We start from the raw sequence: 15,192 nt of genomic DNA, 5'->3' as shown, positions 1-15,192 counted from the left end.
AAAGCAATAAATTCAAGAAATTCTTAGTTAAGTGGATGGAACTAGAAAATGTCATCCTGAGTGAGGTAAGTCAATCACAAAAGAACACCCATGGTATTCACTCACTGATAATTGGATATTAGCCTAGAAGCTCACAATACCCAAGATTGAACTCACAGACCACATGAAGCTCATGAAAAAGAAAGACCAACGTGTGGGTGCTTTGGTCCTTCTTAGGAGGAGTAACAAAATACTCAAGGAAGCAAATATGGAGACAAAGTGTAAGACAGAAACTGAAAGAGGGGCCGTCTGGAGACCATTCCACCTGGGTAGCCATCCCATGTGCAGTCATCAAAGGTAGACACTGATGTGGATGTCAGGAAGTGCAAGCTGATAGGAGCCTGATATAGCTGTTTCCTTAGAGGTCTGCCAGAGTCTGACATATTTAGAGGCGGATGCTCACAGCTATCCATTGAACTGATCATGGGGTTCCCAATGGAGGAGTTAGAGAGAAGGAACTGTAGGAGCTGAAAGGGTTTGTAGCCCCATGAGGAGAGCAACATATCAACCAACCAGAGCTCCCAAGGTCTAAACCACCAGCCTGGGAGCACATAGTGAAGGACACATGACTCCAGCTGTATATGTAGGGGAGGATGGCCTTGTTGGGCATAGGTGAGAGAAGAGATCCTTGGTCCCATGAAAGCTGGACACCAAGTGTGGGGGAATTTGAGGGTGGGGAGGTGGGAGTTTGGGGGTGGGTGGGGGGCACATCCTCCTGGAAGCAGGAGGAGGGGGGATGAGATAGGGGGATTCCTGAGCAGGGTGCCGGGAATGGGATAAGGGGATAACATCTTATATGTAAATAAAATGTCCAATAAAAAAATCAAGAAAAGAAAAATGGCAAAGAAGTGGCAAGAATCATGGAGTTCATTTTATGTTGGCCAGCAACTCCTGTGCATAGTGGAAATGTGACATTCCATTGGAGAAGAATACTTTTCTCTTTCCCAGCAAATAGTAGTTGCAAATATCTTCTTGGTTAGGGATGAGATTTTTGTATTTCATTCTCCTTCATGTTTGGGTGTTTGCCTGGTTTGAACCCTTGCAGGTCTTTTGTGCACTTTCACAGCCTTTGTGAGCTCATATGTCCCTTAGTCCTGGAGGATACTGATTCACTGGAGTCTACCACATCTCTGACTTTTACAATCTTTATGATCATAGATCATTGAGCTTTCAGGGGAGGGCTTTGATAAAGACATCCCATTTATTTATGGGTGAGTGTTCCACCCTCTCTTCTTCTCTGCACATTTGCCAGTTGTGGGTCTCTGTTTTTAATTCCTATCTTCTTCAAGAAGAAACTTACCCGTTGAGAGCTGGGAAATGATCTGATCTATGGGTAGCAGTTTGTCACTAGGAGTCATTTTATTTCTATGTTCCTTTAGCAGAAAAATTATGGAATTTTTCTGAACGGCCTATGACGTTTGTATGCTCTGGCTCTTGGCTACTTTAGTGGTGTCAAGTGTGGGCAGCATCTCATGGAATGAACCTGAAATCCAATAAAAAGTAGTTGCTTAGTCTCATAACACTTATGCCACAACTGTGCCAGTATACGCTCAAACCAGGCTGCTCTTGCACATCTCTGGACTTGGAGCTGGGTGGTATCATGATAACTTCTCTCTGGTAGCATGAGAAGAACTTTCGGTCCCATGATGCTCATCAGTAGAGATGAAGCTCTAGTTTATAATCAGCTTCAATTGTCTTGTGTTTGATGACATAAGTAAGTTTCATCTTCAGCAACAAGGCCTTAGCGACCAAGGTTATAGAGAGTAACCGATACCCTTGACCATAACTTGTAGTGTTTGGGAGGTGGGCTTGTTATGGGACTCCTTTTGCCAATGACTCAACAAGATGTAACTCATTCCTAGCACTGGAGAGTTTAGTTGGTGGCGTATGATGTCCAGTTGAAGTATTATTTCCCCCTTTATATGATGATTGTGTTTAAGTTCCTTTAATTTTGTGTATATATTTTAAGAAGCTTAAAAAACAGTAAGTTTCCCTATGGGTTTTTAAAAGGCTGTGTTAGATGTCCCTCTAAAAATTTCCTCTCATCCCCCAACCCCCATTTAATCTTCTTAGTCTGATTTCCCCTTTAACTCTTTATAACCTGTATTCTGGTACCCATTCCTTGGGAGAGCCCCTCCTTCTCTGTTCCCTTACTAGGTGTCTTAGTTAGGGTTTTACAGCTGTGAGCAGACACCATGACAAAGGCAACTCTTACAAGGACAACATTTAAGTGGGGCTGCCTTACAGGTTCAGAGGTTCAGTTTATTATCATCAAGGCAAGAACATGGCAGTATCTAGGTATGTATGGTGCAGGAGGAGCTAACAATTCTTCATCTACATCTGAAAGCTGCTAGCAGAATACTGACTTCTAGGTGGTTAAGATGAGGGTCTGTAAAGCCCACATCCACAGTGACACACCTACTCCAACAAGGCCACACCTCCAAGTGGTGCTACTTCCTGGGCGGAGCATATTCAAATCATGACACTCGGTATCTAACCTCTGTAGTTATTTGGATTTAATCATATCTGTGGAAAGCTAACAACCATATAAGAGAAAACACACAATATTTGTTTATTTGGGTCTAGGTTACTTCATTCAGGATGATTATTTCTAGCCTTACCTGTTTATTTGCAACTTCCATTTTTCTTAACAGCTGAATAATATCACATTGTAAAAATGCCACATTTTTATTACCTGTCTATCAGTTGATGGACATCTCAGCTGCTTCTAATTTCTGGCTGTTAAGAAAAGAAAAGCAATGACATGGATGAGCGAGTGTCTTTGTAGTGAGATACAGTTCTTCAGGACTATAACTAGGAGTGGTGTGGCTGGATCAGGAACCTCCTTCCTGATTTTCATAGTGGCTGCACAGCTTTGCACTCCCACCAGCAATAGATGAGGGTTCCCCTCTCTCCACATCCATGCTAGCATGTGCTGCAATTTGTTTTATTGATCTTGGCCATTCTGACAGGAGTTAAGATGAAATCTGAAACTAGTTTTAATTTACATTTTCCGGATGGCTAAGGATATATTTCTCCACCATTTATGTTTCATCATTTGAGAATTTCTTTTAGTTGTATTTTTAAACTCAATTTTTAAAATTGGGTTAATTTGTTTTCTTAATGCTTATGTTTTTTTTCTTAATGTATTCTACATATGAATCCACTATCAGATGTATAACTGATAAAGATTTTTTTTACCCTATTCTGTTAACTGCTGATGTGCTTAAACTATTGTGTCTTATGCCATATAGAAGTTCTTTTGGTTTCATGAGAACTTATTTTATAAATTGTTGGGCTTTGGCTTAGCTGTTGTTCTATTGTTGTGATGAAACACCATGACCGAAGCAACTTATAAAAGGAAGCATTTATTTGGGGGCTTGCTTACTTACAGTTTAGAGGAATAGTCTATTTCTGTTATGGTGGGGACCATGAGAGCAAGCAGGCCCAAGAATGGCTCTGGAGCAGTAGCTGAGAGAACACATCCTGATTCACAGGCTGTAGGCAGAGAGAGATCAAGACTGGGCCTGGCGCGGGCTTTTGCAATCTCAAAGCTCACTCTCCAGTGACACTTCCTCCAACAAGGCTCTATCTCCTAATCCTTTCTAAACAACTGGGAACAAAACATTCAAATATATGAACTTTTGAGGGCCGTTCTCATTTAAACGACCACAGTCTTAGTCCTTGTGCTTTGATATCCTGTTCAGAAAGTCTTCTATGCTAATGAGTTCAAGCCTATTTCTCACTTTCTCTACCAGATTCAGAGTATCTGCTATTATATTGAGGTCTTTGATCCAGTCGAAGTTGAGTTTTATTGCAGGGAAAGATATATTTTCATTGTACATGTAGCTGTCCACTTTGCTGTCTTTTTCCATTGTGTATTTAGGTGAGTGGAATGATGACCGGGTCTTTAGTGTGAGTACATTGATCAGTGTGTCTGTTTTTATACCAGTACCATGCTGTCTCTATCACTGTAGCTCTGTATAGTACTATGTGAAGCCTGGGATGGTGGTATCTCTAGAAGTTCTTTTATTATTTGAGATTCTTTTAGCTATCCTTTGTGTGTTTGTATTTCCATATGAAGTTGGAGAGTATTTAATTCTGTTAAGAATTGTGCTGGAATTTTGAGGGAGGTTGCATTGAATCTGTAGACTGCTTTTGTAAAGACAGATCTTTCTACAACATTAATTCTACAGGTCCTACAGATTAGCTCGGGAGGTCTTTCCATCTTCTGGTGTCTTTTTTTTCTTCCGTGTCTTAAAATTTGTATTAAGTCTTTCACTTGCCTTGTTAATCATTCCTCTTTTCTTTTGTTTTCCTGTGGAAGGCACTGTTCCCAAATTTCTTTCTTTTTTTTTTTTTTATTGTGGTTGAGTTTTTTTGTTGTTTTTTTTGTTTGTTTGTTTTCTTTTTCAATTAATTAATATATTCACTTTACATCATGATTACTCCCTCACCCGCTCACACAGCCTCTCCACTTATTCCCCCTTCCCTTCCCTTCCCTCTGAGAAGGGGGATGTCCCCACTCTAGGTACCAACCCACCCTGGCACCTCAAGTCACTGCAGGTCTAGGTACATCCTCTCCCATTGAGGTCAGGCAAGGCAGCTCAGTTGGGAACAGGATCCAGGATCTACAGGCACCAGGGTTAGGGATAGCCCCACTTCTTACCCTCCCGTTCCAGTTGGTGGAGGACCCACATGAAATTTGCAAGTATTTTATTGAGAATTTTTGCAGCTATGTTTATAAAGGAGTTTTGCCTGTAACTCTTTCTCGTTTGGGTCTTTGTATAATTTTGCTATCAGGGTAATATTTCGTTAATCTTTAGTTTCTATTCTGTGGAATAATTTGAACAGTATTGGTGTTAGTTCTTTCAGTTTATGGAAGAATTCTGCATCCATCTATCCTTGGGCTGTTTTTTTTTTTTTTTTTTTTTTTTCCTTCTGTGGGATGGTGGAGAGACTTAGTTATTGCTTTTATTTTACTTGTTATATATCTGTTTACATTGCTTAATCTCAATTTTACTTTGATAGGTTGTATATATCAAAAACTCAATTTCTTTTAGGTTTTCTAGTTTTGATTTTTTTTTCCTGATTCCATATCTTGATAGGTATTTAGATTGGGAAATTTTTTTCTATGATTTTATTAAAAATATTTTCTATGTCTTTGACCTGGGTTTCATCTCTTTCCTTTACACTTATTATTCATACGTTTGGTCTTTTTGTAGTATCTCATGTATCTTGGGTAGTTTATGTGTGAGTTTCTTAAAATTTAACACCTCCTTTGACTGAAGTACTTGTTCTGTTTTCTGCATCAGGTAAGATTCTCTCTCCTGATTCTTTCATTGATGAGGCTTGCTTCTGAGGAGTTTGTTTGACATCCTGAACTTTTTATTTACAGTTTTACTTTTGTCTGAGTTTTCTTTACTGGTTCATTTTGTTCTACCTTCATGTCTTGACCTGTTCTCATGGTTTCATTCATCTGTTTGTGTTTTCGTGATCTTCATTAACTCAGTTATGCATATCCTCTTTAACATCTTTGTTTACTGCTATTTTGTAGTCATTTTCTGTGTTTCAGCTAAAATGTTGTTCCTGGGGCCTATTACAAGAGCCGTCTTGGTCATTCATGGTTGTTTTTGTGCTGGAATCTAGGCTTCTGAAGTTATGGCTTTTGAAGTGTTTTTTTTTGGCATAGCTATCTGTTTTGTCTTTGTTGTGTGGTGGATATTCTTTTTTTTTTTTTTTTTTTGGAAGTAAAAATACATTTTATTATGTATTTGTTTTGAGAAGGTATTTATAGTTCTGACATATCCATGATTTTTTTTATGGTTATTTATATACTAATGGCACATTTTCCCTTGCCTTAACTTTTTTTTTATTTAATATTTTATTTACATTTAAGATGCCATCATAGTCTATGAGACTATGGGTCTTCAACCCCGTCAGAAATCCAGAATGACTGGATCAACCAGTCAACCCCTAGGGGGCTGACTTTTTTTAAAGATGTTGGTTCTAACAACTTTTCTTTTTTTTCCCCCTTTTTAAAATTGGTTGTAATATTTACGTTCCAGATTTTATCCCCTTACCCCACTTCCTCCCACCACCCAGAAACCTCCTATCCCATTTCCCTCCTCATGCTTCTATGAGGCAGTGACTGCACCTACCCCCCCCCCCCACTATCCCCTCCCTATCCTCACATCCCCCCCCCCCCCACTCTGTGTTTATTTTTTTGGGGACCAAGAAACTCCTCTTCCACCTATGCCCGACAAGGCCATCCTCCCCTACATATACTGCTGGAGTCTTGGGTCCCTCCCTATGTGTTCCCTGGCTGGTGGTTTAGACCCTGGGGGGCTCTGGTTGTTTGGTATTGTTGCTTTCCTCCTGGGGTCACTAACCCTTTCTGCTCCTTCAGTCCTCTCTCTAAGTTCTCTATTGGGAAACCCCTGATCATATCAGTGGTTAACTGTGAGCATCGTCCTCTGAGTGTGTTAGTCTTTGGCAGACCTCTAAGGAGACAGCTATATCATGTTCCTCAGATTATGCACTTCCAGCCATCCACAACAGTGTTTAGCTTAGGTGGCTGTACATGGGGTGAATACCCAGGTGGAGTGGTCTCCTGATGGCCCCTCCTGCAGTTTCTGTCCCATGTTTTGTTTCCATATTTGCTCCCTTGAGCATTTTTGTTACTCCTTCTAAGTAGAACTGAGGCATCCCCTCTTGGTCTTCCTTCTTCATGAGATTCATGTGGTCTGCTGGTTGAGTCTTCGCTAATCCTAGCTTTGGGGCTAACATCCGCTTAACAGTGAGTAAATACCCTGTGTGTTCTTTTGGGATTGGGTTAACTCACTCAAGATGATAATTTCTAGATCCATCCATTTACCTAAAAATTTCTTGAATTCATTATTTTTAATAGCTGAGTAATACTCCATTGTGTAAATGTACCACATTTTTTTTTATCCATTCTTCTGTTGAGGGACATCTTGGTTCTTTCCAGCTTCTGGCTATTATAAATAAGCTGCTATGAACATAGTGGAGCATATGTCTTTATTATATGTTGGAGCATCTTCTGGGTATATATGCGCAGGAGTGCTATAGCTGGATCCTCAGGTAATACTATGTCCAGCTTTCTGAGGAACCACCAGACTGATTTCCAGAGTAGTTGTACCAGCTTGCAATCCCACCAACAATGGAGGAGTGTTCCTCTTTCTCCACATCCTCCATAGCATCTACTATCACCTGAGTTTTTGATCTTAGCCATTCTGATTGGTGTGAGGTGATATCTCATTGTTGTTTTGATTTGCATTTCCCTGATGACTAAGGATGTGGAGCATTTCTTAAGGTGTTTCTCAGGCATTCGAGTTTCCTCAATTGAGAATTCTTTGTTTAGCTCTGTACCCCATTTTTAATAGGGTTCTTTGGTTGTCTTGAGTATAATTTCTTGAGTTCTTTATATATATTGCATATTATACCAACTATCCCTCTATCGAATGTGGGATTGGTAAAGATCTTTTCCCAATCTGTTGGTTGCCGTTTTATCCTATTGACAGTGTCCTTTGCCTTACAAAATCTCTGTGATTTTATGAGGTCCCATTTGTCAATTCTTGATCTTAGAGTATAAGCCATTGGGGTTCTGTTCAGGAACTTTTCCCCTGTGCCTAGGTATTCAAGGGTCTTCCCCACCTTCTCTTCTATGAGTTTCAGTGTATCTGTTTTATGTGAAGGTCCTTTATCCACTTGGACTTGAGCATTTTACAAAGAGATTAGAATGGGTTGATTTGCGTTCTTCCACATGCTGACCTCCAGTTGAACCAACACCATTTGCTGAAAATGCTGTCCGTTTTCCACTGGATGGTTTTTAGCTCCTTTTTCAAAGATCAAGTGACCATAGCTATGTGGGCTCATTTCTGAATCTTCAGTTCTATTCCATTGATCTTCATGCCTGTCTCTGTACCAATACCATGCAGTTTTTATCACTACTGCTCTATAGTACAGTTTGAGGTCAGGGATGGTGATTCCCCCAAAAGTTCTTTTGTTGTTGAGAATAGTTCTCGCTATCCTGGGTTTTTTGTTGTTCCAAATAAATTTGAAAATTGCTCTTTCTATCTCTATGAAGAATTGATTTGGAATTTTGATGGGGATTGCATTGAATCTATAGATTGCTTTTGGCAAGATGGCCATTTTTACTATATTAACCCTGCCAATCCAGGAGCATGGGAGATCTTTCCATCTTCTGAGATCTTCTTCGATTTCTTTCTTCAGAGACTTGAAGTTCTTGTCATACAGATCTTTCACTTGCTTAATTAGATTCACTCCAAGATATTTTATATTATTTGTAACTATTGTGAAGGGTGTCATTTCCATAATTTCTTTCTCAGCCTGTTTATCTTTTGAATAGAGGAAGGCTACTGATTTGTTTGAGTTGATTTTATATCCAGCCACTTTACTGAAGTTGTTTATCAGGTTTAGGAGTTCTCTGGTGGAAATTTTAGGGTCACTTAAGTATACTATCATATCATCCGCAAATAGTGAAATTTTGACTTCTTCCTTTTCTGTTTGTATCCCGTTGACTTCCTTTTGTTGTCTAATTGCTCTAGCTAGGACTTCCAGTACTATATTGAATAGGTAGGGTGAGAGTGGGCAGCCTTGTCTGGTCCCTGATCTTAGTGAGATTGCTTCAAGTTTCTCTCCATTTAGTTTGATGTTGGCTACTGGCTTACTGTATATTGCTTTTACTATGTTTAGGTATGGACCTTGAATTCCTAATCTTTCCAAGACTTTTAACATGAAGGGATGTTGTATTTTGTCAAATGCTTTCTCAGCATCTAGTGAGATGATCATGTGGTTTTTTTCTTTGAGTTTATTTATGTAGTGGATTACACTGATGGATTTCCGAATATTGAACCATCCCTGCATTCCTGGGATAAAGCCTACTTGATCATGATGGATGATTGCTTTGATGTGTTGTTGGATTCGGTTTGCGAAAATTTTATTGAGTATTTTTGCATCGATATTCATAAGAGAGATTGGTTTGTAGTTCTCCTTTGTTGGGTCTTTGTGAGGCTTAGGTATGAGCATAATTGTAGCTTCATAGAACGAATTGGGTATTTTTCCTTCTGTTTCTATTCTGTGGAATAGTTTGAAGAGAATTGATATTAGGTCTTCTTGGAAGGTCTGATAGAATTCTGCACTAAAACCATCTGGTCCCAGACTTTTTTTGGTGGGGAGGTTTTTAATGACTGCTTCTATTTCTTTAGGGTTTATGCAACTGTTTAGATGATTTATCTGCTCCTCGTTTAACTTTGGTACCTGGTATCGACCTAGAAAAATGTCCATTTCATCCAGATTTTCCAATTTTGTTGAGTATAGGCCTTTGTAGTAGGATCTGATGATTTTTTTTTCAATTTCCTCTGTTTCTGTTGTTATGTCTCCCTTTTCAGTTCTGATTTTATTAATTTGAGTACTGTCTCTGCGCCCTTTGGTTAGTCTGGCTAAGGGTTTGTCTATCTTGTTGATTTTCTCAAAGAACCAGCTCCTGGTTTTGTTGATATTTTGTATAGTTCTTTTTGTTTCAACTTGGTTGATTTCAGCCCTGAGTTTGATTATTTCCTGCCATCTACTCCTCTTAGGTATATTAGCTTGTTTTTGTTCTAACTCTTTCAGGTGTGCTGTCAGTTTATTAATGTACGTTCTTTCCATTTTCTTTTTGTGGGCACTTAGGGCTATGATTTTTCCTCTTAGTACTGCTTTCATGGAGTCCCACAAATTTTGATATGATGTGTCCTCATTTTCATTTAAGTCTAAAAAGTCTTTAATTTCTTTCTTTATTTCTTCCTTGACCAAGTTATCATTGAGTAGAGCATTGTTCAGTTTCCACGTGTATGTGGGCTTTCTGTTGTTTTTGTCCATGTCAAAGACAAGTCTTAGTCCATGGTGGTCTGATAGGGTACAAGGGATTATTTCAATCTTTTTGTATCTGTTGAGGCCTGTTTTGTGACCAATTATATGGTCTATTTTGGAGAAGGTACCATGAGGTGCTGAGGAAAAGGTATATTCTTTTGTTTTAGGATGGAATGTTCTATAGATCTCAGTTAAGTCCAATTGGTTCATAACTTCTGTTAGTTTCATTGTGTCTCTGTTTAGTTTCTGTTTCCACTATCTGTCCATAGCTGAGAGTGGGGTGTTGAAATCTCCCACTATTATTGTGTGAGGTGCAATGTATGCTTTAAGCTTTAGTAAAGTTTCTTTTATGTATGTGGGTGCCCTTGCATTTAGAGCATAGATGCTCAGAATTGCAAGTTCTTCTTGGTGCACTTTTCCTTTGATGAATATGAAGTGTCCTTTATCTTTTTTGATTACTTTTGGTTGAAAAACAAGCTTATTTGATACTAGAATTGCTACTCCAGCTTGTTTCTTAGGGCCATTTGCTTGGAAGATTGTTTTCCAACCTTTTACTCTGAGGCAGTGTCTGTCTTTTTCACAAAGGTGCGTTTCCTGTATGCAGCAAAATGTTGGGTCCTGTTTATGTATCCAATCTGATAGTCTATGTCTTTTTATTGGAGAATTGAGTCCATTGATATTAGGAGATATTAAGGAAAAATGAATGTTGTTTCCTGTTATTTTTGTTATTGGCGGTTGTGTTATGTTTGTATAGGTACCTTCTTTTAGGGTTGTTAGAAGATTATTTTCTTGCTTTTTCTAGGTTGTAGTTTCCCTCCTTGTTTTGGAGTTTTCCACCAATTATCCTTTGAAGGGCTGGATTTGTGGTAAGATATTGTGTAAATTTGGATTTGTCATGGAATATTTTGGTTTCTCCATCAATATTGATTGAGAGTTTTGCTGGGTAAAGTAGTCTGGGCTGGCATTTGTGTTCTCTTATGGCCTGTATGATATCAGTCAAGAATCTTCTGGCTTTTATAGTCTCTTGTGAGAAGTCTGGTGTAATTCTTATAGGTCTGCCTTTATATGTTACTTCACCTTTTTCCCTTACTGCTTTTAGTATTTTTTCTTTGTTTTTTATATTTGATGTTTTGATTATTATGTGACGAGAGGTATTTCTTTTCTGGTCCAGTCTATTTGGAGTTCTGTAGGCTTCTTGTATATTTATGGACATCTCTTTCTTTAGGTTAGGGAAGTTTTCCTCTATAATTTTGTTGAAGATATTTACTGGCCCTTTAAGTTGGGAATCTTCACCCTCATCTATACCTATTATCCTTAGGTTTGGTCTTCTCATTGTGTCCTGGATTTCCTGGATGTTTTGGGTTAGTAGCTTTTTGTATTTTGCATTTTCTTTGACAGTTGTGTCAATGTTTTCCATGGTATCTTCTGCACATGAGATTCTCTCTTCTATCTCTAGTATTCTGTTGGTAATGCTTCCATCTATGACCTCTGGTCTTTTTCTTAGGTTTTCTATCTCCAGAGTAGTCTCCTTTTGAGATTTCTTTATTGCTTCTACTTCCATTTTTAGATCCTGGACAGTTATGTTTAATTCCTTCATCTATTTGGTTGTGTTTTCTTGCATTTCTTTAAGGGCTTCTATCTGTTTACCTGTGTTCTCCTCAAATTCTTTGAGAGTGTTATTTATGACCTTCTTAAAGTCCTCTAACATTATCATGAGAAGTGATTTTAATTCTGGGTCCTGCTTTTCTGGTGTGATGTGGTGATCAGGACTTGTTATGGTGGGGGAACTGGGTTCTGGTGATGCCAAGTAGCTTTGGTTTCTGTTGTTGACATTCCTGTGCTTGCCTTTCGCCATTTGGTTAGCTGTAGTTCTACTCGTACTCACTGGTTCTGACTGGAGTCTGCCTTTCCAGTTATCTTGGTTGTATCAGAACTCCTTGGGGTATGGATGACTCTATGATCCTGAGCTCCAGCTGCTCTGGGTTCAGTGCCTCTTCTAGGATATTTCAGGATATGGAGTCTCCACAGTGGTAGACCAGCTAGGTGTTTGCTGTTCTGAATGTAGTTGCTCCTCTAGGATGCTTTGGGATATGGTGTCCCCTGCTCTGCTGCTCTGCGGGCCGTGTTCTCACTAGGATGCCTGTAGCTCTACGGTCTTTGACCTCTCTTGGGTACCTCTGCAGCTCTGCTGTCTGTTCCTTCCCTAGGGTGCCTCCGGACTCAGTTTCCAGAGCGGAGTAGATTGGCTGGGAGACTGCTCGAGCCACTGGTATCCAGGCCAGAGGTGGAAGGGGAGTGGTTCTCTGCAGGGGCAGGGTCTGGCTGCCAGGTGCCCTCTGGGGGGGCTCTCTACTGCCAGATGTGCTTCTAAGGCCTGGGGCTGTGGGCGGGTTCTCCTACCTTCTGCTCTGTGATCTGTGCCCTCCCTAGGGTGCCTCTGAACTCAGTTTCCAGAGGGGAGGGAGACTGCTCGAGCCGTGTGGTGGATATTCTTGTCTCGGTTGCTATTGCCCATTCTAGGTCCTAGCCAAGTGTGATTTCTTTTGGATCCCTGATTCCCAGCTATAGTGTGGTGACTGGTGTCCCTGTACATGTTCTGTGGGTCTGTGAGAAGTCACAAAGAAATGGAGATGGGATAGAAGGAAAGGCTGAGAGGTGAGGAAGAACTATCTGCACTGGAAGGCTGGGTCCCAAGGGCTTAGGAATGAGCTGGGAGGTGTTACTCAGGTGGGCAGGCTGCAGCAAGGCTAATGGTTGGTCTAGTGAGTCTAGAATAGAGAGCAGGAAGGAAGATAAAGTTCCTGGACCTGGGATGTAGCCAACTGTTCTGACTGACTGGGAGTCCCTGGTCAAGAGTGGTTCTGCAGGTTAGCAGTAGTCATAAACTAACAGAATCTCAAATTATAACAACAAATTCTGTTAATATATGGAGTGTACTCTTGTTCAGATAAGATGATATACCATTAATATTCTCACACATGGGTGTTATCAAATTTTCATTTCTCGGCCAATGTAGAGGCTTCATTTTTCATGGACTTCTATTTATTTGTATAGACATCTAGAAATGTGGTGATGTTTGTCTCCTAACTAAAACATTGTGTTCTAAAAGTTGACATGCATATTTCTGTTATGTTTATTGAATATTTTGAATTTTGTTTAACTTTTGACAGTACTGCCCTCCAGTTCACCAAATGTTCGTAGATCTAATAGAATACGTTTGAAACCTCTGGAATATTGGCGAGGGGAACGAATAGATTATCAAGAAAGTTCATCGGGTAAGAGCTAATTTAGAGTACAATGTCTCATAAACGAAGGAATTATTACTCTAATTTACCATATGACAGGCCTTATTCTACACATTTATATACATTACTTCATTTAATCATTACCTCCACACAGACATACACATAAACACACATCTAAGAATAGCTTTCAAATTCAGGTTTGTCTCATTATAGAAAATGCTGATTTTGTTTTTCTTTCTATTTGACTGATTTTGTTAGACATTGCCTTTTAGATATCTGAAGTTTCTAATTGCCCAAAGTGAATCCTTTTTAAGGTATATTTTATTTTAATTATATGTGTGTGGGTGGTTGTGAGAATATGCACAGAGACAGAGTCATTGGAGTCCCAGGAGCTGGAGTGACCAGGTGGTTGTGAGGAGTCCCACATGGGTGCTGACAACTGAAGGCTGGCCCTTTAGAAGAGCAGTGCAAAGTCTTTCCTGGTGAATCACACTTCCAGCCGAAAATAAAACATAGTAGAACATGAGAAAATTAACATCTGATAAAGATGATACCTTCTCATTCTTAGCAACTATTCTCTTTATAGAGAGTAAACAAGGAGCTAAATGAAGTTACCTCCCTGTATGAATGGATGTAGCTATGTGAAAGGACACTTAAATGTGGCTTACTGCTTTCCATTCATTACTAGTTTCTGTAGCTTTCTTTTTTGTTTTTAACCCTCCACTGAAAACTGTTGCTTCCAAGTAAGTAACCAGTTGTTGAGTCTTATTTTATCTGGGCTTCTAGACTTGGACTGTTAGAGACTCAGTGAAATTGGTTAGGGTTTGTGTCATTTAGCAGCTGGAACATGTAGTGACAGTGACATTTCCCTTGATACTTTGAAATGAAATATATATTTAATGTTTTTCTTTAAGCTTTTGATATCCCCAGAAATGTTATTTTTGCCTTTTTTTCTTAAATTTTAGGACGACTTGTGCTTGAAATAGTATCTCCAACTTCAGAATCACCCAAAGTAAAGGCAAAAAGAAACCTGGGCAAAGTCAACAAGAAAGTTAACAAGAAACGGACCCATCTTGATAATGATAAAAGTATGAAACTGTTCCTCTCATAACTTAGATTTCATACCTCTTAAAACTTCAGACATAATATTCTCATCAGTAAAACTTTATAAAGCCATACTCCTATTTTGAACATAAGATACTTATTCTTATTGTATAAATATTTTCTCACTTAGTCATATGAACCTTCCCTTTTCCATATTCAAAGTATGGTTGCAATAGACATTTAATTAGAGTGCTAACTTATAAACAGAAAGTAGTTGTTAAATCTTTGTCAGTTTTCTTTACAACTTGTCCCCAATTATATTTTGTACTGATTTTTTTTTTTAAATGGAAACTAATTTTAAGTAAGTACTTTTGTTTCAGTGGTGTTTGTTTTACAGAGAATAAGATACAGTTGAGTCTGGATATACCTTTGGGAGATCCGTTTCAGGCAACATTGGCAAAGGACCCAAAAACAAGAGAGATTGTCCCCATGGGTAAGCTCAGGAATAATACTGAACATAACAGAAACTATTGCATGATTGGTTTGTATCTATGTGCTGTCTCTTCTCCCCTCCCTCCTCTTCCTTTTCCCCTTTGCCTCGTCCTTCCCTCTCAGCACTAAAATTTACTCCAATAACCAGCCTCTATGAGAAAAATTGTGGATGAGCATTGATGTCAAATATAGTATCATGTGTTTATATTCTGAATTCTGGAGATCAAGTGGTGATACTACCTATCAGGTGTGTTGTCTCCTTTAGCATGCCCAGGGATTCTATAAGTGAGAAGATACATGAAGAGCTTTTTATGAGAAATTATGGAAGTTTATCTGATATGGCCCAGTGTATGCTCCATGCAGAACTGGGACACACCCGATAGTTCTGAACCTCTGGACATCAATAATGGTATCTGGGACCTGAAACCTTTGTGAACATGAATGCTTATAGCATCAATCACTCAATCAAATATTAACT

General features: G+C 39.1%; 1 protein-coding gene across 5 annotated transcripts in view; it reads left to right on the top strand.

Moving 5' to 3' along the window:
- Positions 1-14,858, top strand: part of Cenpc (centromere protein C) — a 64,083-nt gene extending 49,225 nt beyond the window's left edge. For all 5 annotated transcript variants that reach the window (XM_076938722.1, XM_076938723.1, XM_076938724.1 and 2 more), the window contains 3 exons: positions 13,104-13,208; positions 14,144-14,266; positions 14,620-14,858. In XM_076938722.1, coding sequence (XP_076794837.1) covers positions 13,104-13,208; positions 14,144-14,266; positions 14,620-14,843 — 452 coding nt within the window. In that variant the 3' untranslated portion in view covers positions 14,844-14,858. The remainder of the gene's footprint in view (positions 1-13,103; positions 13,209-14,143; positions 14,267-14,619) is intronic.
- Positions 14,859-15,192: the final 334 nt, after the last annotated feature.

Source organism: Arvicanthis niloticus, chromosome 7 (assembly GCF_011762505.2).
Source record: "Arvicanthis niloticus isolate mArvNil1 chromosome 7, mArvNil1.pat.X, whole genome shotgun sequence".
Lineage (NCBI taxonomy): Eukaryota > Metazoa > Chordata > Mammalia > Rodentia > Muridae > Arvicanthis > Arvicanthis niloticus.
Note: the sequence above shows the minus strand (reverse complement) of the source record. Positions and strands in the feature narration are given on the sequence as shown.